Consider the following 22134-nt stretch of genomic DNA (forward strand, 5'->3'; position numbering starts at 1 on the left):
AACATGTTAGGAACATGAACCAGTGGGGCTACAACTGCATTATAACATTAGTGATTGTGTTTGATTTCATGGAGACAAAGCCAAACAATGAACATTGCTATGCATTTGCCAGGTTTAGCTAGTAATCTCAGGAACAAACATTAAATTTGTGCTTACACACACAGTAATGCTTTGTCATCTCACCACATCAATGTCAGGTTCTGCCATGATAACCATTTGTTTCAGATAAATGATTATGTATCTTCAGACCTCTTTCAGTCATGATTATAGAATTAGAAGCAGTACTAGAAGTAGCATAGGATTATTATTAGTAGTAATAGTAGTAGAGGCCGTGGTAGTAATAATAGTAGCAATAGTAGTGTTAGTAATACTACTAATAGTAGCAGTAGTAATACTGAAAGCAACAGTAGTGTTAGACATACAGATGGGGACTCAACTTTAGCAATCAAACACCCAGTCAAGTCTCTCTGAGAAGCCAGAGAGACTCACCTGTTATTATGGAAAGAGGTGTTGTTGTTTTCTAACTGAGGTCATGCCCTCTGCACCAACATTTGATCTTGAGAAAGGTGTCTTGCTTGGAGCTAAGTAACACAACCCAGAAAGAAAAAAATCTATTTGGTGAAAGCCTAATGGTGGTCCTTCTGTGAAATTGTGTGGTAAAACATCGTAACTATATATTCTTGTGACTGAAGATGGGAGATAACACGATCACTATCATAATGCTTTGAAATTGTTACCTGCACTTTGCATCACCAAATAAGCCAGTAGGGGATATGGGCAGACTTTTCTAGAACACATCCATCTACAGGAAAACTTACATACTTTCTTAAAATTTCTTTAAATTACACACTGTGTAAAAAATGGTTTTAGAGCATTTTGACCAATTTATTGAGGTCAAGTAACGTTTGTCTCATTGAAATGCTTACTTTGAACCTAACCATGTTGATTGATGACAAAGAGTTACCTTATATTTGAAACAGGAAGCCACTGATGACCAGTTAAAAGTTCCTAATGGTTCAGATTTTACTTGAAACAGTGTCCATGAATTCCTTGTTGTTGCTTGCTTATAGGGGTTTAAGGCTTGGTATATTTGTATTTATATATATATTTATATTTGGTCTTTACAAAATAAATAAGATTTGTATATACTTCAGTTAGTTTGTTCTATAAGAGCATCTAGGGTTACCAATAATTTTGACATGTTTCTAACAAATACTGTTTTTTGATTAATTGATTCGTTTCTTCTTTGAACTATGTTATTAGTGTAGATTTTGCTCCGATCAAGCTGTATACACTGTACTATATTTGTTTTATTTACAATGTATCATTATAAAATGATTTTTTGGGGTTTTGGGTGTATTACCCCTTTAACAGCAAACTCCTTCCCTCACGTCAATGCCTCCAACTATTGCTCTCTGGTTTTATCCGTTTTCTCAGTCACTCAATAGATCAATACAATACGGAGAATAATTAGAGAATGTATAGAGGACCAGACAAATAGCTAAAATAGCGATTATTTAAGGATCGGTTATCTAGTCACATATCTACAGCATTGCTGCTGGTGTTCCCTTCATCTCAGAATGTTTGCCGGTTGTCTGTGCATCTTTATAGATGTTTGGTATTGAATCTACAGTTAAGCAGGTAGCTATATACTGGCACCTACTGTCAGCATTAGAAATTCACACTCTGATGACTCATAGCATATTATGAAGAACCTGTGCACAAAAAAAGAAACTTCCATAATGATACCAATGTGAAGTGAAAAGAGGAAACAAGTAACACAAATGTATTCATGTTGCTGACAGTATTATATTTTGAAGCAGATTTCATCAAGTTGCATGAGAGCAAAAACAGAGTAGCCACAAATTGTTGTAATAAAAAAGTACAAATATAATCGTAATATCGAAGTACATACTACTTCATTCAGTATACAACATTTTCAGCAACAAAGTGATTGTGCGTGATTAGGCAAAACCCTTTTAAAAGCTGGATATACACTCACCTAAAGGATTATTAGGAACACCTGTTCAATTTCTCATTAATGCAATTATCTAATCAACCAATCACATGGCAGTTGCGTCAATGCATTTAGGGGTGTGGTCCTGGTCAAGACAATCTCCTGAACTCCAAACTGAATGTCAGAATGGGAAAGGAAGGTGATTTAAGCAATTATGAGCGTGGCATGGTTGTTGGTGCCAGACGGGCCGGTCTGAGTATTTCACAATCTGCTCAGTTACTGGGATTTTCACGCACAACCATTTCTAGGGTTTACAAAGAATGGTGTGAAAAGGGAAAACATCCAGTATGCGGCAGTCCGGTGGGCGAAAATGCCTTGTTGATGCTAGAGGTCAGAGGAGAATGGGCCGACTGATTCAAGCTGATAGAAGAGCCACTTTGACTGAAATAACCACTCGTTACAACCGAGGTATGCAGCAAAGCATTTGTGAAGCCACAACACGCACAGCCTTGAGGCGGATGGTCTACAATAGCAGAAGACCCCACCAGGTACCACTCATCTCCACTACAAATAGGAAAAAGAGGCTACAATTTGCACAAGCTCACCAAAATTGGACAGTTGAAGACTGGAAGAATGTTGCCTGGTCTGATGAGTCTCAATTTCTGTTGAGACATTCAGATGGTAGAGTCAGAATTTGGCATAAAAAGAATGAGAACATGGATCCACCATGCCTTGTTACCACTGTGCAGGCTGGTGGTGGAGGTGTAATGGTGTGGGGGATGTTTTCTTGGCACACTTTAGGCCCCTGAGTGCCAATTGGGCATTGTTTAAATGCCATGGCCTACCTGAGCATTGTTTCTGACCATGTCCATCCCTTTATGACCACCATGTACCCATCCTCTGATGGCTACTTCCAGCAGGATAATGCACCATGTCACAAAGCTCGAATCATTTCAAATTGGTTTCTTGAACATGACAATGAGTTCACTGTACTGAAATGGCCCCCACAGTCACCAGATCTCAACCCAATAGAGCATCTTGGGATGTGGTGGAACGGGAGCTTCATGCCCTGGATGTGCATCCCACAAATCTCCATCAACTGCAAGATGCTATCCTATCAATATGGGCCAACATTTCTAAAGAATGCTTTCAGCACCTTGTTGAATCAATGCCACATAGAATTATGGCAGTTCTGAAGGCGAAAGGGGGTCAAACACAGTATTAGTATGGTGTTCCTAATAATCCTTTAGGTGAATGTATATGACATGAATGACAGGACATTCCCAAGACATGTAACCACAGTATCTTTAATAGACATTCAGATGGTACATTATGTTGCCACAGGGAGGGAATTCAACGGTGCATGTTCAAACTCGAAAACTAAACTCTTGTCCTATCTAGTCCCGCTCCTTCCCCCAGCAAAAGCCACCTCAGTCACCTTGGTTGAATCCCTCTCTGAGTCGTTGCAATGTAGTTCAGGTTTAAAGCCTCCATTTGGTCATGGTTGTGTGAACGGTTTACCAGGCCCAGGGATTAGGTGTTGTACTGGGTTGTAGTTCCCATAGAGAGTAAGAAAAACATCTGGTTCTATGATTTGATTACTACACATACGTGATCTGACACACAAGATTAAAGATATATTAAATACTAGAATCTCTTCTCAAAAGACACACTAACAGGTTATGATACACTGTACAGAGCAAGGACACCCTGAAAGCTGTCAAAGGAATATCCACTGTGATAGACACTGCATACAAAGAGTTTCAACCAATCTCAATGCTTCTTTCAACCAACCATTGGAATTATGGTCCTACTTTCAGCTGAATAAGCAGTTAGTCCCCCCCATTCTGCTTTTAAAGAGACAATAACCTAAAAACCATACTTCCAGTTTAGTTAACCTAGCATATCAAGTATCCAGTCAGACGACCTCTCTACTAATCAATTTTTGGCAGCAGGCCGCAACACTTTTCACAACCCTGCATTCCTAGTTCATCAACATTATACTTTTTAGATAAGGGAGTAATGACCATGGCACTGAACAGCCCTGGAACGGATATGGTAGCAGCCCACTAGGTGAAACTCCATCAGACCTTAGTCCCCAACCCTCAAATGACTTCAGACTCATGACGTGCCAAAGCAATGGGCAGCGTGGTCCCACAAGGCCCCGGGAAGTGGTACCTGCACAGGAGCATCACAGACACACAAACACCAGTGTAAATCATCTACATGCTCCTGACTGGTTCTAAATGTGCATACATACACATATATATATATATGTATGTATGTACGCATGTATGCATATATTAAAAAACACATTCATAAAAAAAACAATGTACATTCTTCACAAGCGTTCGAGTGTAACTTACGTGAAGCGCGTGGTTTCGGGGGTGGTGTTAATATTAAACTCTGCCACTGGGACGCCCCTGGACGCCACCTGGGGTGCAAACATGGCCGCTGGGTAGACTATGGACGAGGTGCCGACCTGGGGGGTGGAAGGTGGACAGTCAAATCACTGACGTACACCGGGCAAGCGGCCATCAGTTTAGCCGGCTTGAGATCAGACACTACCTGCCCTGCGTTACAACACCTCACTACGTCATCAGATGCGACAATGACCGAAGATGCACCAGGCCGACGCTGAAGGAAACTTACCACCAGACAGAGATCACAAGTGTCCAGCACCGTCTCTACCTTGGTCAGGACGTGTGAGTCCAGAGTTTCCCCAAACCAGATGACATTGGGCCTTAGCAGACCGTGACAGTCATTTTTCTCACACCTGTCATATGCAGGAAAGCATTGTCACACACAGCAGGAATGAATGATTAGGACTGAGAAGTTTGCATGGAAATAACACTCTACTGCCACCATGTGGAAAACACTACAACACTTGGAATGTCTGGATTTTTTTGAAAAAATAACCCGGCAAACCTTGGCAGCTCCTCCGGTGGAATCTTAGCATCACTGGCATCTGTGTCCGGTGACCTGCAATAAATTAATAGTTAATAAAAAATGAACACAATAATACATTTTCAAAAGTCAAGTCACAGCCAATGTTCCCTCTAATTCTTTGAGTTACTGGGCAAATATCTGGTCTCCTGAGGGGAAACCTGCAAATTGGGAGAATTCTGTGCAATTACTGCCACTCAACGATGAGGTTTTAAAAATAGGCTATATTTGACTAAACATTTCAAGACAGAGTAAGGCATTCTCTGCAGAATAGATTGACGTGGTTCAATAAATTATGAAGATAATTCACCAATAAATTGCTAGGTAATCAAAGAAAAAGACATCAGGTTGTAAATAAAAGTCTGGTACATTTGCTGCCTGAAACTAGGGATTGTACACAATTCGTAACTAAATCACAAAAAAATTAATCTGAACAGTAATGCTTATTCATCAGTAATAACGCGAGTAACAGATTACATAGCTAGCTAAAAACAGAGCCCAGCTAGGAAGAATCAGGTTAACATTTGGATGGAATACTTTTTCTTCCCATATCTTTTTTGGTGGCTATAGCTAGTTGTGGTAGGCCCTAATATGCTGCGAGATCTCCTAGAGCGTAGTCTAGATAAGCAGGTAATATTTGGTTAACTAGCGAAATACTAGATTTTAGCTATTTGCTCTGGCCCCCAACTGAGAGAGAGCCTATGTCAAGGCAGTTATTTGATCAGGACTGATAAGTTCCAAGATGTAAAAGGACTTGTGTGGTATTAACGTATTTGCAGTGAAACAATCAAGGGAATTTTGTGGTTTTAACAATGGTCTTTTAGACAAGTATCGAAATTAATGTCTTCTTTTGCTACTGCCAAATGGCATATTTGCCTATAGCCCTACTGTAGCTCTTTATGTACTACAGTGAATTCATCGTTGATTATGTTGAAAGAGAAAGAGGAATGTTTCCACTGTGAGCGGCTGATTCTACTGTACCGAGGGCCTGCAGTGCTGCAGCTTACCCTTTCCCCTGTAAGGCATCACATATGGGGCTGCGCTGATTCACAGTCACATCTCCACAGCTTACACAGCGGGTCTCAAACAGACTTCCTGATGATTCCAGGGGAGGAAAACAGAACAAGAGTCGAGTAATTTCAAGAGAAACCATCCATTTCTCTATCAAAACACACCGATAACGACAACATCTGTCTAAGAAGAATTTCCTTTCAGGACCCATAAAAGGGATTCTCTGTTAATTTACCTTCTTTTGACTGTGGCAATGGCAACCACTACTTGAGCGATGGCTAATTCTCTGACTATGGCGTAGGTTTGTATTTTCCAGGGGGGGTCAAACTGACCTGTCTGTAATATTGGTGGGTTGATGACCCCCAACCCATGTCTTCTAAACTTAATCATGGACAATACAGCCTCTCTCAAACATACTGACCCCTGTGGCCATGTCTACACCGAGCCCCACAACTCCATCAAAGGCCTCTCCCAGCCCCACCCGGTCGCCCTCACCATGGATTTTGAGGACCTGTTTGGAACCAGCTTGGAAGTGCAAGTCATCTATGACCTGGGTGATGACTACGACAGAGCGGCCCTGCTTCCTCAGCCGAGCCTCGCACTCTGCTATGGTCAGATGAGCAGCGTTGGGCCTCTTACTCTGCATGATTTCTCTGCGGTAGTGATAGAACTCCCACACCAAGGAAGGGTTCCGGAAGAAGGCCTCAGGAGTGGCCAGGTCCTGAAAAGAGAGATGATGGGGTTAGAGTTCACAGTTCACAGGGCAAGAGGTAGAGGCTAAAGACAAAGGATTGAGAAAGAGGGGTCAGGTCAACAGCGTTAGTGACAGGATGGGTTGTGTTATTATTGTTAGGGTCAGGGTGGGCTGTGTTATTATTGTTAGGGTCAGGGTGGGCTGTGTTATTATTGTTAGGGTCAGGGTGGGCTGTGTTATTATTGTTAGGGTCAGGGTGGGCTGTGTTATTATTGTTAGGGTCAGGGTGGGCTGTGTTATTATTGTTAGGGTCAGGGTGGGTTGTGTTATTATTGTTAGGGTCAGGGTGGGTTGTGTTATTATTGTTAGGGTCAGGGTGGGCTGTGTTATTATTGTTAGGGTCAGGGTGGGCTGTGTTATTATTGTTAGGGTCAGGGTGGGTTGTGTTATTATTGTTAGGGTCAGGGTGGGCTGTGTTATTATTGTTAGGGTCAGGGTGGGTTGTGTTATTATTGTTAGGGTCAGGGTGGGCTGTGTTATTATTGTTAGGGTCAGGGTGGGCTGTGTTATTATTGTTAGGGTCAGGGTGGGTTGTGTTATTATTGTTAGGGTCAGGGTGGGTTGTGTTATTATTGTTAGGGTCAGGGTGGGCTGTGTTATTATTGTTAGGGTCAGGGTGGGCTGTGTTATTATTGTTAGGGTCAGGGTGGGCTGTGTTATTATTGTTAGGGTCAGGGTGGGCTGTGTTATTATTGTTAGGGTCAGGGTGGGCTGTGTTATTATTGTTAGGGTCAGGGTGGGTTGTGTTATTATTGTTAGGGTCAGGGTGGGCTGTGTTATTATTGTTAGGGTCAGGGTGGGCTGTGTTATTATTGTTAGGGTCAGGGTGGGTTGTGTTATTATTGTTAGGGGCAGGATGGGAGGTCTGGGTTAGAGGGCGGGCAGACAACGGCACGGCAAAACGAGAGAGAGAAAAATAAGCATGTTATTTTCAAATATTTAACAGAGTAGGAACAAGCTCCTGTATTAATTGAATGTCACCAATAAATATTTGGGGCACTCAAACTTGGTTTGCCTTTGTTTTGATTCTCTCAAAGGGAATCTCAACGGAGAATGTCCTAGTTAGATGAACTGATACTGGCTCCAGTTACTTTGCTCTTTCTGGGAACCGCACAGAGTAACCGTGGTAACGCAAGTCCACCCCCACCGTTGTTGTCAAGATAGATCCGTTGACAGGGATACGGCACAGAGCTGTTTTATGTAAAGAAAATGGACAGACCACTCCTACCACAATGACCCGGGGGTCATCCTGACACTGAGATCAAAACTAAACTTAACCCACAACAAGAGAGAAAACATGTGTACAGATAAACATGCACACACCGGACCAGTGACTACATTTTCTAGATGACCTATTGGGTAACGCATAATGTGAAACAACCACAATGCATCTATGAGTTTGTAGAGACACAAGCTTGATGCATTGAGCATTGTGTGGCAGGGATATGGGAATTATGCCCATGAGAACCTACTGCGGCCTCAGAACTACTTGGACAGCAAACATTATTTTCTTCTTCTGGCTCCCTACTACAAATGTATGGAGTTAATAGACTGAGCTTTTAACTGAGGATATTTTTGGACTGGTTTCACCATTTAAAAATGACAATTGCATACATTGACCCCCTATATCAGGGCACCAAAGGTTTGAGATAATGTTCTAATCATGCCCTTACATTTAGTGTTTGCTTGCATATCTTTTGCAAGCAATAACTGTGAAGTCTGCCACCCATAGACATCAACAGATGCAGGGGGTTTGCCCTGATCATGCTCTGCCAGGCCTGTACGGCCCCCATCATTCAACATGTTTCTTTTGAAGTATTTTTGCCTTAAGTTTCCTCTTCGGTGAATTATTTTACAATTAATCCGAAACAGGAACTCCCCTCTCTACCAGTCAATGTTCGGCAAGCAGGCCGAACACACAGTGGAGATTGACTCATCCAGTCAAGAGCTTTCCACTTTCTCGCCCTGAGAAGCCCCCTAGCTGCCACGGCAGCATGCTTGGGGTCATTGTCTCACCATATGATACACCGTCCAATAACTCTGGAGGCATTTGCTTGTAATTCAGTACACAATATGTGGCTGTACACTTAAGAATTCATTCTGCTGCTACCGTCAGCAGTCACATCATCACTGAAGACAAGTGAGTCAGTTCCAGTGGCAGCCATTCATGCATGAGCCATAAAACTCCATTCACTATATTTTACAGATGAGGTGGTGAGCCGCCTATCTTAGGCAGGACCTTATTTCGCTATACTTTCCTCTTGCCCGCAAGACATTTTCCTCTTGTCCAAAGACTGCAGGCTTATTATGTACTTTCTGGCAAACTAACCAGGACAACTACTGTGCCTGTTGAAACTAACCAGGACAACTACTGTGCCTGTTGAAACTAACCAGGACAACTACTGTGCCTGTTGAAACTAACCAGGACAACTACTGTGCCTGTTGAAACTAACCAGGACAACTACTGTGCCTGTTGAAACTAACCAGGACAACTACTGTGCCTGTTGAAACTAACCAGGACAACTACTGTGCCTGTTGAAACTAACCAGGACAACTACTGTGCCTGTTGAAACTAACCAGGACAACTACTGTGCCTGTTGAAACTAACCAGGACAACTACTGTGCCTGTTGAAACTAACCAGGACAACTACTGTGCCTGTTGAAACTAACCAGGACAACTACTGTGCCTGTTGAAACTAACCAGGACAACTACTGTGCCTGTTGAAACTAACCAGGACAACTACTGTGCCTGTTGAAACTAACCAGGACAACTACTGTGCCTGTTGAAACTAACCAGGACAACTACTGTGCCTGTTGAAACTAACCAGGACAACTACTGTGCCTGTTGAAACTAACCAGGACAACTACTGTGCCTGTTGAAACTAACCAGGACAACTACTGTGCCTGTTGAAACTAACCAGGACAACTACTGTGCCTGTTGAAACTAACCAGGACAACTACTGTGCCTGTTGAAACTAACCAGGACAACTACTGTGCCTGTTGAAACTCCCTGTATTATAGCCGCTGCATTTCTGACTTTTGGTATAATTAAATAAGGGAAGAATATCAAAAAGTGTTGCATTCTAAATGGTTAAACTAATATGTAAACACATTCTCAAATAAAAGCACTGTACTTGGGGAAATTGTATTTATTTGGTAGTTATTTTGGAGAGCCGATCCTCATGGTTAAATTTTGCCACCATAAGCCTTGCTCTGGTCTAAAAAATTTAAACTCAATGGAGAATAATCATTGAGCATCATCTTTTTGTCCTGGACTAGGCTTTATCTTTGTCTGTGAAACCAGACCCAAAAGTATATTAGGTAAAATTTGCATTAACCATAAATTTTGATTTAAACTTTGAGCCTGTGTAAAGGCTGAAAAGAAAAGGTGTTTAATAGCTACCTATGGACAAAATAATGTAGTTTTCCAGTCCTTTAAATTATTAAAGCTATATTTACCTGTATGTACCTATTACTAAATGTGATGCCCATTAAATTGTAACAACCATGTCCCTATACCACCAGCAGGCGACCATTTTGGAATCCGTCACCAGGTGACAATGGTCAAACAAAAGAATCTTCAAAACATGTCCTAGCTTTGTGTGACATTTGTTGAATCTTTAACAAAGTCCAAAATGTATAAATGTAACCTACGGACTATGATCAAAATGACCTCAATAAGACCCACATGATGGTCTTGAGAGTATTTGGTTTTATGAGTAGTTTTTTTCTAGATTGTCTTTCAGGGTTATTTAGACATTACAAAGTCCTTTTGGTATTGTTCAGGATGACCTTCCCATATTTTATTGAAATGGCTGCCTGGTTGGCTGACAGCTTGCCAGACTGCCTCCCATCTTCAAAAAGTTCCTTACAATTTACACACCTAAAATGTACAATGTTCTGTATATTTAAAAGCATCTGAATAGCTCAAGTTTTCCTAAATCACAAAGTAAATTCACTTTTAGAGATTTGACGCATTTATATATTTTTTTGTCCATGCTGTGAGACACAAAAGTTATGATTATGCATGCATAACACAGATCGCCTGTGAAATACTTCCTGTAACAAATGTATTTCATTTGATCATTTCAAAATGACACTGATCACTTCTTAACTCAGGATCATAAAACAAGGATGTGTTGAGGCACGAAACTATGTTCACAGAAATGCATGACTATAAAATGAATGTTTGTTGTCTCTTTTACATTACCTGAGATTGCCATTTCCTCCAGTAGCCTGCAGAACCCCTGAAGGTAGGGATTCCACTCTCAGCACTCACACCTGCCCCAGTAATAATGGCAATGTGCTTGGCTTTAGAGAAGACATTTCGGAACGCAGACATATCTACAGAAGAGAACAATTTATAAAACATGAGCTACACTGTTCAATGACCAGCTACTTAACCCATTCATTTAACCATAGACATCATGCAAGCCATGCCAATGTGTGCGGAGTCACGTGCTGGTATGGATGTAGGTATTTTGAAAGTGAAGAAAAATATAAAAGCAACATGACAATTCCAAAGATAGGTTGCAGTTCATATAAGGAAAACAGTCAACTAAAATACATTAATTAGGCTAATCTAATCTACAAATGTCACATGGCTGGGAATACAGATATGCATCAGTTGTTTACAGACTCCTTTAAAAGGAAGGGTCATGGATTAGAAAAAAACAGTCATTATCTGTTGTGATCAGCATTTGCCTCATGCAGCGCAACACATCTCCTGTGCATAGGGTTGATTAGCATATTGATTGAGACCTGTGGAACATTAACCCACTCCTCTTAAATGGGGCCATCCATTATCATTCAGAAACATGACGTCATGGCAGCGACGAGTGGCACGACAAAGTTGAAATTAGCAAGGCAGCGACGCTTGATATTATTCAATATGTCTGGTACAGCTGAAGCTGGTATTGAACCATGAAGGGCCTACTTCTACTGCGTGCCAGGGCAATGCCAAACTGAAGTCAGGTCATGACAGTGGTGAGGATGATGACCCCGCAGGTCATATAACCGAGTTTACGCAGAATTTCTTCTGACCGGTCTTTTGTCAGAGGGTCCTGCAAAATGTTTATGAGGCTGGTTGGCTTTTATGACAATTTCTCTAAAAATATGTTGGAGGTGGCTCGTGGTAGAGAAATGAACATTGAATGCCAACAGCACACTTCCTCAAGAAATCAGTGTTGAGGTTGTGTTGTGTGACAAAAATGCACATTTTATGTGCAACCCTGTTTCCACAAATGTTGGGACGCTGTGTAAAATGCAAATGAAAAAGAATGCAATGATGTGCCAATCATTTATCCCTACATTTAAATGAAAATAGTACAAAGGAGGCATTAAATGATGAAACTGAAAAATGTTATTGCTTTGGGAAAAATACATGGCCATTTTGAATTTGATGCCAGAAACCTGTTTCAAAAAAGTTGGGACAGGGGAATGTTAACCATTGTGTTGCGTCACCTCTTCTTTTAAGAATTCTCTCTAAGCGTTTGGGGGAAAAACAAATATAAATGTATTTGTCTGACTATAGTCAATATGTTCATATAGAAATCTGACCAAACACTGCTTTTTTGTCAGAAAATACAGATTTCCCTTTAAGGGGCGTTTTCCCCCAAGTTACCCTACATGCAATAATCATGCTGTTTAATTAGTTTCTTGAGATAACATACCTATAAAGTGAATGGATTATCTAAGCAAAGGAGAGATGCTGATTAAAACTGATGTAAAGAAAATTATTTGTGCAAAAAATCTTTTGTGCATTTCGAACATTTCTGGGAACTTTATTTTAGCTAATAAAACAAGAGCCTTTAAACTTTTTGTTGAGTGACCAGTGTCGCATGCACTGTAATTCGCTTTGGATAAGAGCATCAGCTAAATGACATTTTATTATTATTATAATAAAACCAAAGTTTCAACATCCATCTATGAGCTTAATTACCTGAACTGGCAGACCTGGTCATTTCTACCAAAGGTCCACGAGTCACTAGAGATGATACGCGCTGACCAAGTCCAATAGCAACTAGCTGTCGAAGAATCATTGTTGCTTCACTTCTGTAAAATAAAAGGAGACATATAAGATAATGATCTACATGATATAATTACATTATTTAAAATGTAATAAAAAGTCACATTTGTACATTAGCCAATCACTAGTCTACAAAAGTTGAGCTATCTTTGAAAAAATCCGAAATGTTTATAATATGTTCGATATGACATACACTAAACAACGCTGCTTTTTGAGAGACACTGCCCCTTTTCTCAGCAACTTCTAAAACTGACAAACTTAAACTCTAAGAGTATTGTCGACGATACTCTGTACAGTTATACTGGTTCAACAGACTGCCATATTTAACGCAAAAAGTCAGGATAAAAACTGACATACGGTCAAACAACTTTCGCAACGATCGCATTGCACTAAACAACTTTAAGAAACACTTCAGTTCATACATACGTAAAACTAATATCACGTCCATACCAGCAGTAAACAGATACTAAAGTCGACTATTCCGTTTTTCTGAAAGAATACAGGAACCGAGATAGCCACTCCGAATCTCTAGAATGTGTTATGTTTCCATGGTGGGCCACTCTGGTCTTCTTATTGGCACCGCCCCGAAGAGGGATACTCTCTCCCACTGGCTAGTTGTCAGGCCGAGAGCTTTGGGACGACCGGAAAGGGGACTCTGTTCCGCTTTTCACCCTAACGTGGTGGCTCCACCCGGATGTAATAAAACAATTGAGGAGTGTTTTCAAGTGGACTTTCTCAAGGAGACTACTGTCTCTGCCTACAGATTTAAAAAACATTTTAAACCCGTAAAGACTTCCTTGCTGTCGCAAATTTTAGATTTTTTTTAAATCCGATGTAAACTTCCGCTCTAAAATCGAGAGATGTTTTACCATCATACTTTATCTTCATATTGTTTTTCTTCATTTTCAATTTTCATATTGTTAGAACACTCCACATAGCTAATAATATACCATTTAAAATAACTGAAACGTGTGCGTAAATTTAGGATTTCCAATAATTTATCTTTGTTAATTTTCATTTGCTTCAACAGTGTAAACAAATATACATATTGTCATACCAATATGGGTACATCTAATTTAAATTGTATCAGTAATTAATATATTGATGAGTTCTTCATGTCTCAGTTGTCATCAGTATTAGATACTCTTCAGATTTGGCGATGGGAATATCATATATACATCAATAAACTCGTAACAACCTAAGCATCACCAAATTTCCATTTGGATAAATAGACACAGTCACTAACCCCAATACAAAAACGAACCACTTGGGAGATCTGCCAAAAAGCTATTCGAAGGTTCTCGCTCCGCCTCTTCCTCTCGAGGGTTTTACTCTTGCCTGCTTTAATGTATAGTGCCCTCTAGTGGACTCAACAAATCTAGTAGCGTTCAACCCACCTACCCTTAAAACAGTTGCGATTCTTTCTTTCCACTTTGCTGACATACACGTAAAGTAGCCTTTTAATCTCCACATAATCTGAAATTAATGGACCGTTGTAGGACCATCTGCCATTTTGGTTTGAAATAACTTGCATAATCAAAAAAAAAATGCTAATGTTCTCGTAATGTTTTCACATAGTCATCAATAAGTTCGTACAGGATATGCGCTCACTGGTCTGATATTTCTATTTATTTGATTATTTATTTTCATTCCCCTCTGTATGCTGTTGAGTTAAGGAGCTCTGTAGGAGCGGCTCCACACCTCGCTACGAAAGTCTCAACATCTCCCTCTCCCGTTCTCCGCGTTCCATTTTTCTCCCCAACAATTACTCCCCGTGAGCGGCCGTGGCTCTGTGTCTGTCCCAACCCGCCAGTCGTCACTGGACGCTGCTGAAATTGATGGCGGCATCTCCGGAGGACAATTTAGACCGTCGGCCGATCAGGAGAGTCCGGTCCAAGAGCGATACCCCATACCTCGCTGAAGCCAGAGTCTCCTTCAACCTCCACACAGGTAATTGCTTCTCACGTGTGGCCATTGATTCCTGATCGAGGATTCGCTGCATTGTGCAAACTAACATTTTTGTGAAACTGGCTTCTATTAGTCTGCAAATTGTTTTTATTATTAAGATGGTAATCAATCTGTTGCGGTGAGCCTTTTTAGCGCATGTAGAATGTGGAACTTTTGCATTACCCATTTGCAATTGGTGTGTCTTTGGACCTGAATTGTCTTGTTCTTGAATTAATAATTTTCGAGTATGCTTTAAAATATATTAAGGTATATGGTATTTCTTGAGAGATTCTTGAGAGAATGGAGCTCCGTTTATTCACTTCAGTTATATAATAGATAGAGCATTCGAAAGGCAGTCAGAGCCCAAGGGATCGGGATTACACAAGAGATCACTGACAGAGAACAGATTCGGTGCTGCCTGTTATGTATGCTGCAACCAAGTCATAACATATTGTATGGGATATTGCTTTTTTTTAGTTTCTGGGTTGTAAGAAACGTGCACAAATTGCTCCCCTCGGCGCGTCTAGGTCTAGCCTATTGCATCTCTTGTTACCATGGTGACTTAGCATAATTTTCGGCCTGAGTCAGTAGCCCACGAGAGGCGTCTTGCAGGATTCAAACTAAAGCAAATTATGTTATTCATATTTGGTTATCATGTAATTATGATCTGTGCGGTTGCCATAGGCCTACTGAATAGAGAAGTGTATAGCTTTGTAGGCTATCGCGTGTTTTTAGTTGGAATTTATTTTATTATAATCAACGTATATCTTTTTTTTGTTGCAATGTTTCTGTTAAGCGGCCGGAGAAGCATGTGGTCATGAATCGACTATAGGTACACCTTTCCTGCCATTGCTACGTGGAGAGACTTAGAATAACTTAAAGTATCATGCAGTCTTTGTAATTAGACTTAAATCTTCAATTTATCACAATTCATGTTTAATAAAGCATTTCAGTGCACCTTATTTGGCCCATAAAATACTTATCTGATTGTGTGTGGGCATTAGGAAAGTCATTTGAAGGACTATGATTGGCTGGTAGGATTGTATGGAACTCACCCCCACCAGTAAACCATCTATTATAATAAAATATGCTTTTTCTGGCCATAAGTTGGCCTATCATCACTCCCAAAAAGGTTTTTCAAACAGCACAAAAAAGAGCGTTGTAATCATCTTTACAATATCAAAGTGTTATTTCAACCTTATATTGTACTTTATATAGTTCTTGAACCAAAATATATTGTTACATTTCAGTCATCCTCATCCATTTCCCATCCAGCAGAATTGCAGTTATTGGTTGAGTCCCCCCACTGTGAGTATTCTTCTGTGACTAAACTGCAGCACCCGTTCCTAAAATGTTTAAATAAACTTTACTGTGATATTTATTAACAATATTGACCACCCTCTTGTAGTAATATGTATTGTTTTGGCATGGGAATAAATACTGTGATGACTTGGCACATTCCTGCTGGGTTTATAATCTTTTGACTATATATTTACATGCTCTTTGTAAAGTATCAATATCATTCATATTTTACCATTAAATTCAAGAAATCTAAAGATGACCATTGGAGCGAGTTACTTTATCCCCTCCATTCTAATACAGTGCCCTCAATCAAATAAGATAGGCTAAAAATATCGTATGTGTTGTGAGAGGTGGTGAGTGGTGGAGGAAGAGAGAGATGTGGTGAGTGGTGGAGGAAGAGTGGGTGAGAGAGAGGTGGTGAGTGGTGGAGGAAGAGAGAGATGTGGTGAGTGGTGGAGGAAGAGTGGGTGAGAGAGAGGTGGTGAGTGGTGGAGGAAGACTGGGTGAGAGAGAGGTGGTGAGTGGTGGAGGAAGAGAGAGAGGGGGAGAATCAGAGAAAGACAGGGACGTAGTGTGTCCGTGTGGTTTAAAAGGTCAGCAGGAGGCCAAGCAGAGCTGTTATGCGGAAACAAGGTCACCAAGTAATTATGCCCAGATGAGCCCTGAGGTAACCTGGACCTGATTCACACTGTTGGTTCTACTGAGCCTGTCGCTTTGTGGAGGGGAGCGTGTTGTGAAGGGTATGACTTTGGGCGTCCCAGTCCTCCATTTCTGACTACTGGGAGGTGAACTTGCTGGAAAGGGGACATGAGAATGGGGACCTGTTTTACTGCTGCTCCTACAGGAGTCCTGGTACAGGCCTGAAGCATTCTGTAACTGGATTTGATCACAGTCAGTCTGCAGCAGACACCACAAATCCCAATATGGTGTCAGATATCACACACACTCACACACACCTCAAATCTGATGAGCTGTCGGCGGGTCACAGACACAACATTAGAGGGGTCAACAGCTCAGTTAGGTGAGGACACAGTTCAGAGTTTGATGCATTGATTCAGGGTCAACGTAGAAAATAATATCCAGAACTTGCAGCATTTGAAGAAAGCCCTATGTGATGTGCTCTGCTGCCATTTGAGCCATTCACCATTTTGTGCTGCAGAAACTGCATCAATGTTCTTCTAGGATTTCTTACAGGTTCCGATTAGGTTAGTTTCACCCTGCAAGGCTATGGTGCTTTAGCATACTGACACATTTTTTAAATATATATAAATGATCCCATATTGGATTTAGTAATGAGCAATAAGAGGTCAGTATGACAAGACATTGAACTGGCTTGTTTATAACTGTGTGGCTAATTTGATTTATGTCTTTGATTTGATTGCAGTGAGTAGAGTCTTTTTGCTTGCAGCCATGTGAGTCCATCCCAGAGGGATGCTTTGTGTGGTTGACTCTCACTTCATGTGATGAAGCACCGGGTGTTTTGTCTCTGAATGACTCACAGACCAGGGTTCTATTTCAAAGTAATTCCAAATACTTTGACTCAAAATAAAAAGTTAGTTCCTAACCAACGGTACATAACCCCACTTCTCCAGCTACGGTATTGAGCCTACCTAATACAACTGAATGAAGTGGTGTCCCTATTCTCAACTGGATTACAAGGATCTGTGGTTTTTTGTTAGGTGAGAAGTGACATAAGGATCAGGACTGTAGCAGTTTCTGATTGGTTTGTAAGTCATAGGAGTTGTAACTATGGAAGTGAAGGTAGACTAGCTGAATGGTGTAATGGTACATAGAATCTCAGATTCATCAAGGTGAAAAATAAGTTGTTCTGTCCCTGAGCAATACATTTAAACTTAATTGCACCCAGGTTGGCCCTTACAATGAAATTGTTTTACAAAACTCATTTCTTTTCCTCCTTTCATCCCCCAAACTCTCTCTGAACTACCCTTCCTCCCTCCTTCATTTGACATTTGAAGTCATTCAACATTTTGGAAACACAAACCCCTATCCCCACACATACACTATCCTGGAAGTTATTTCAACAGACATCTCTCAACGTATTCTGTATACATTCAATACCGTTCAAAGTTTAGGTTCACTTCGCCATTTACTTTTTTTTCAAAAGAAAAGTACAAAGTCCATTAACGTAACATATTGATCAGAAATACATTGTAGGCATTGTTAATGTTGTAAATGACTATTGTAATTGGAAACGGCTGACATTTAATGGAATATCTACATAGGCGTACAGGGGCCCATTATCAGCAAACATCACTCCTGTTTTCCAATGGCACATTCTGTGTGCTAATCCAAATAAAAAATGTTATAACACTATGTTAGAAAAAAGTTTTGCATTATGTTAGGAAACTTTTGTGCTGAATAAAGAGTCAATACAACTGGCCTTTAGACTAGCTGAGTATCTGAAGCATCAGCAATTGTGGGTTCGATGACAGGCTCAAAATGGCCAGAAACAAACAACTTTCTTCTGAAACTTGTCAGTCTATTCTTGTTCTGAGAAATAATGTGAGAAATTGGCAAGAAACTGGAGATTTTGTACAATGTTCACAAAACAGCACAAACTGGATGTCGGCGGGTCACAGACACAACATTAGAGGGGTCAACAGCTCAGTTAGGTGAGGACACATTTCAGAGCTTTATGCATTGATTCAAGGTCTAACCAGAATAGAAAGAGGAGTGGGAGGTCCCGGTGCACAACTGAGGACAAATACATTACTCTAGTTTGAGAAACAGAAGCCTCACAGGTCCTCAACTGGCAGCTTCATTAAGCTTCATCTTTTTTATAAAAAAAAAATGTAACCAGGAGAAAACCCCTTGAGGTTAAAGATGTCTTTTTCGATGGGGACAAGTCAGCAAGAAGTAGCAATAGTCAGCATGTATATACAATACAAGCCCACAATACTTCAAATTAATTGAGAGATACCAGGTCCTGCTGCTTAAAATATTTGCAGCTCATTCCAAGACCAAGGATTGTTATGGGAAAATGATCATCCCGGACGGAGCCCCTTCACTGTTGACATTGAGACAGTTTTTTTGCGGTTATTGTTCAATGTAATGAATACAACCCTATTTCCAAAATTTGGGGCGGTGTGAAAAATTTAAATAAAAACAGAATGTCAAGATGTGCAAATCATTTAAACCCTATATTCAATAAAAAATAGTACAAAGACAACATATCATATGTTGAAACTGAATTTTTTTATTGTTCCTTGAAAAATACACTCACCTAAAGGATTATTAGGAACACCATACTAATTCTGTGTTTGACCCCCTTTCGCCTTCAGAACTGCCTTAATTCTACGCGGCATTGATTCAACAAGGTGCTGAAAGCATTCTTTAGAAATGTTGGCCCATATTGATAGGATAGCATCTTGCAGTTGATGGAGATTTGTGGGATGCACATCCAGGGCACGAAGCTCCCGTTCCACCAAATCCCAAAGATGCTCAATATGTACTGCCATCTAGACAACATCTTTTCTAGGGAAGGCCTTGCTTATTTCAGCAAGCCAATTTTCTATTATATATGGGGTTTAAATGATTTGCACATCATTACATTTTGTATTTACATTTTGCGTGGTGTACCAAATTTATTGGAAATGGGGTTGGAAATACTTTTGGATGATCTTCCCAAAGACCCCTTGGAGTATCTCCTAGTTGAAGAGCCCTAATAACGGTTATTCGGTCGGGCCATTACTCAGCCAGGTCTCTACTCAGTAAGGATGGAAGTAGATGGAAAAGCAGATTTAAAAAAATCCAAACAGAAAATCACCACTAATCACCACTAACTTGACTTACCTATCTTTCATTTTACACTTTATACAAACTGAGTGAATAGAATCCAGACCCATCTGTACCAGCCAATGGAGGATTAGACAACGTAGTGAATGAGCTGTGTTCGTGGTCAATTTGCACAGCCAATGCATAGATAAGAAAAGCTTATCTATGCATTCGTTTTCTCCAGAATGTATTAGAGGCATGCAGTATCTGGGGCTCTGTCTTGATTCAACCATTGTGTTCTGACCCCCATTGGCTTCTTGTCGCTATTTAACTCACTTTTAAATTCTTGTCTCCAACACTGTAAATGGCATGAGATCTGCCAACCCATCACACCTACTCTTCCGCTTTAAACCTCCACACACCCTACGGTCAAGCCAAACCAAAATGTTTAATAATCCAAGATCCCAGCTCCAAAAATGTGGGGATTGTGCCTTTTCCACCCATGCACCACTCCTGACAAGCATAGGGCTAAGTCATTTGACTTTTGCAATAACTATCAAATGAAAACTGAAGAATGAATTACTGTTTGTCTGTGCTGATATACTTTGTTCAGCAAGAGGAACCATCGATCATTAAAATTATTCTTTGACGGTTAAACTTTTTTTGAGAGGTATTTCACATGCATTTAACCTTAAAATCTGACATAAACTAATGCATGTGTCAAATACATTATTAGCTACATCACTATATAATTTCAATTAAATTGTGCTAACTCTAAACATATTGCAGTACATAGCACTTTTTCTAAGTCTGCATCCATGCCAAGTGCCAATTGGTGTCAAAGTGCCTATATGTGCCAATGTGTCAAAGATTCTAATTATGCCCAGTATCCTTGAGTGAAGAACATATGCATGGAATTAATTATGATGATTTTAAATTGTTGCTTTATGTGTCAAATAATAGAGAACATAATCTGTGTCAATCAGATATAGACTTCTAGATGGATATATTTGATCTTACACAAAAAAATTGAGATACAGTAAATCTAACCTTTAATTTAAGTTACATTTTTCAAAGATAAAAACTAATTCCTAATCTATAAAGTATATTAATTAGTCATTAGGACATGTCACCTTGGTTTTTCCTGGGGACTGAAATGGTGTTCTCTTTTAGCCACGTTGCGACTACAGGTTAGGACAGGATGAATATACATGCCAGCTGTTTGGCAAAGACTTTTAAGATGCACACAGGGATGCCATCTGGGTTGACAGCATTGTGAGTAGTCATTCCACTGAGTGTCTCTCATATTTTCTTTAGAGAGCTAGAGCATCTGATCGTCAGGAGCAACGAGAACCTACCAAAATTGCTCATCAGTGTTCACCTGGAAGCAAGTATAGAATGTGTTGAGCCTGCCTAGGAGGGAGGCATTGGTTGGCACTCAGTTTGCCATAATGATAGATAGTGTAATCCTTGCCATTACAAACACATTTAATGAGACCCTGATATACATACACTGAACAAAATTATAAACACAACACTTTTGTTTTTGCCCCCATTTATCATGAGCTGATCTGTGATTCTGCAGACGTTGTAAATTACTGTCTCAAAACTGAGGTCATAAAATTATATCATGATATCTAATTATCTAATTAAATACTAAGCATTTACATATGTGTACATATTGTAATATCTATGTATTACAAAGTAAGTGCTTACACACCTATTTTTATTGTTCCTTTATTTTTAGAGGTAAATTATTCCTTATTCCTATGTAGGTACATATTAATTACAGATATCACTACATAGTATTAGAAAGGTTTTTATGTTTAGTTTCACTATCTCAAAAGTTAATTAGTCCTATCTCAAAAGTTAAGGTTTTTATGTTTAGTTTCACTAAGTTAATTAGTCCTAGGTAAGTAAATATGAATTACAAATTAATGACATTGTTCTTGTAATGTTGGATTGAAGAAAAATTATAGCCAGGCAATAAGCATGGGAAATTTGCCTGTAGCATGAGTTAATTAAAGATGCATTCTGCAATTTTTCACAATTACCAAACAATATTTTAAACATATTTGGTTTAGTTATTTATGGTGCAACAATGCCGAAATTTTTAAATTCCAGTATGTTTTATTTACATGTGTAACAAGACCTTGTGTAATTACTAAAACAAAAATAATGTGCAATTACACACTTGGAATAACACCTAACAGGATGTGTTGTAATTACCTCTTGTTTTTCCACAAGTGTAATAATCTAAACTGATAAATCATTATACTATTGTAATTACAATGTAATACCTATGGTAATATATTATTGTTAATACAGTTGTTAATATGTATTTACACAACAGTTACATAGTAATTAGTATCAACTTAAGGGAAAGTGATACTAGATAGTTTGTTCATTAACATTTCCAAATGTATTTTAGTTACAATGTAAGGTTTTGCTCTC

The 22134-nt window shown here is 39.7% G+C and overlaps 2 protein-coding genes across 6 annotated transcripts in view; one reads left to right on the plus strand and one right to left on the minus strand.

Moving 5' to 3' along the window:
• Window positions 1–3237: 3237 nt before the first annotated feature.
• On the minus strand, window positions 3238–13358 carry LOC105018639 (NAD-dependent protein deacylase sirtuin-5, mitochondrial). 3 transcript variants are annotated; one of them, XM_010884252.4, is made up of 9 exons: window positions 13147–13358; window positions 12610–12722; window positions 10879–11012; window positions 6410–6635; window positions 5911–5998; window positions 4886–4939; window positions 4610–4733; window positions 4324–4439; window positions 3238–4135 (listed from the first exon to the last, which is right to left on the minus strand). In XM_010884252.4, exons 2-9 carry the CDS (start codon window positions 12707–12709, stop codon window positions 4063–4065), a joined length of 915 nt encoding a protein of 304 aa, XP_010882554.1. In that variant the 5' UTR covers window positions 12710–12722; window positions 13147–13358; the 3' UTR covers window positions 3238–4062. The 3 variants fall into 3 exon arrangements, with proteins under 3 accessions (XP_010882554.1, XP_010882546.1, XP_019897112.1); XM_010884244.4 differs by having other exon boundaries at window positions 13123–13358; XM_020041553.2 differs by lacking the exon at window positions 13147–13358 and adding an exon at window positions 12890–13085.
• A 984-nt stretch (window positions 13359–14342) lies between these two features.
• LOC105018597 (phosphatase and actin regulator 1) overlaps window positions 14343–22134 on the plus strand; it is a 70485-nt gene continuing 62693 nt past the window's right edge. For 2 of the 3 annotated variants that reach the window (XM_010884216.5, XM_013133327.4), the window contains exon 1: window positions 14343–14646. In XM_010884216.5, coding sequence (XP_010882518.3) covers window positions 14535–14646 — 112 coding nt within the window. In that variant the 5' untranslated portion in view covers window positions 14343–14534. The remainder of the gene's footprint in view (window positions 14647–22134) is intronic. The other variant, XM_010884224.5, reaches the window with a different exon arrangement.

Source organism: Esox lucius, chromosome 3, assembly GCF_011004845.1.
Source record: "Esox lucius isolate fEsoLuc1 chromosome 3, fEsoLuc1.pri, whole genome shotgun sequence".
Lineage (NCBI taxonomy): Eukaryota > Metazoa > Chordata > Actinopteri > Esociformes > Esocidae > Esox > Esox lucius.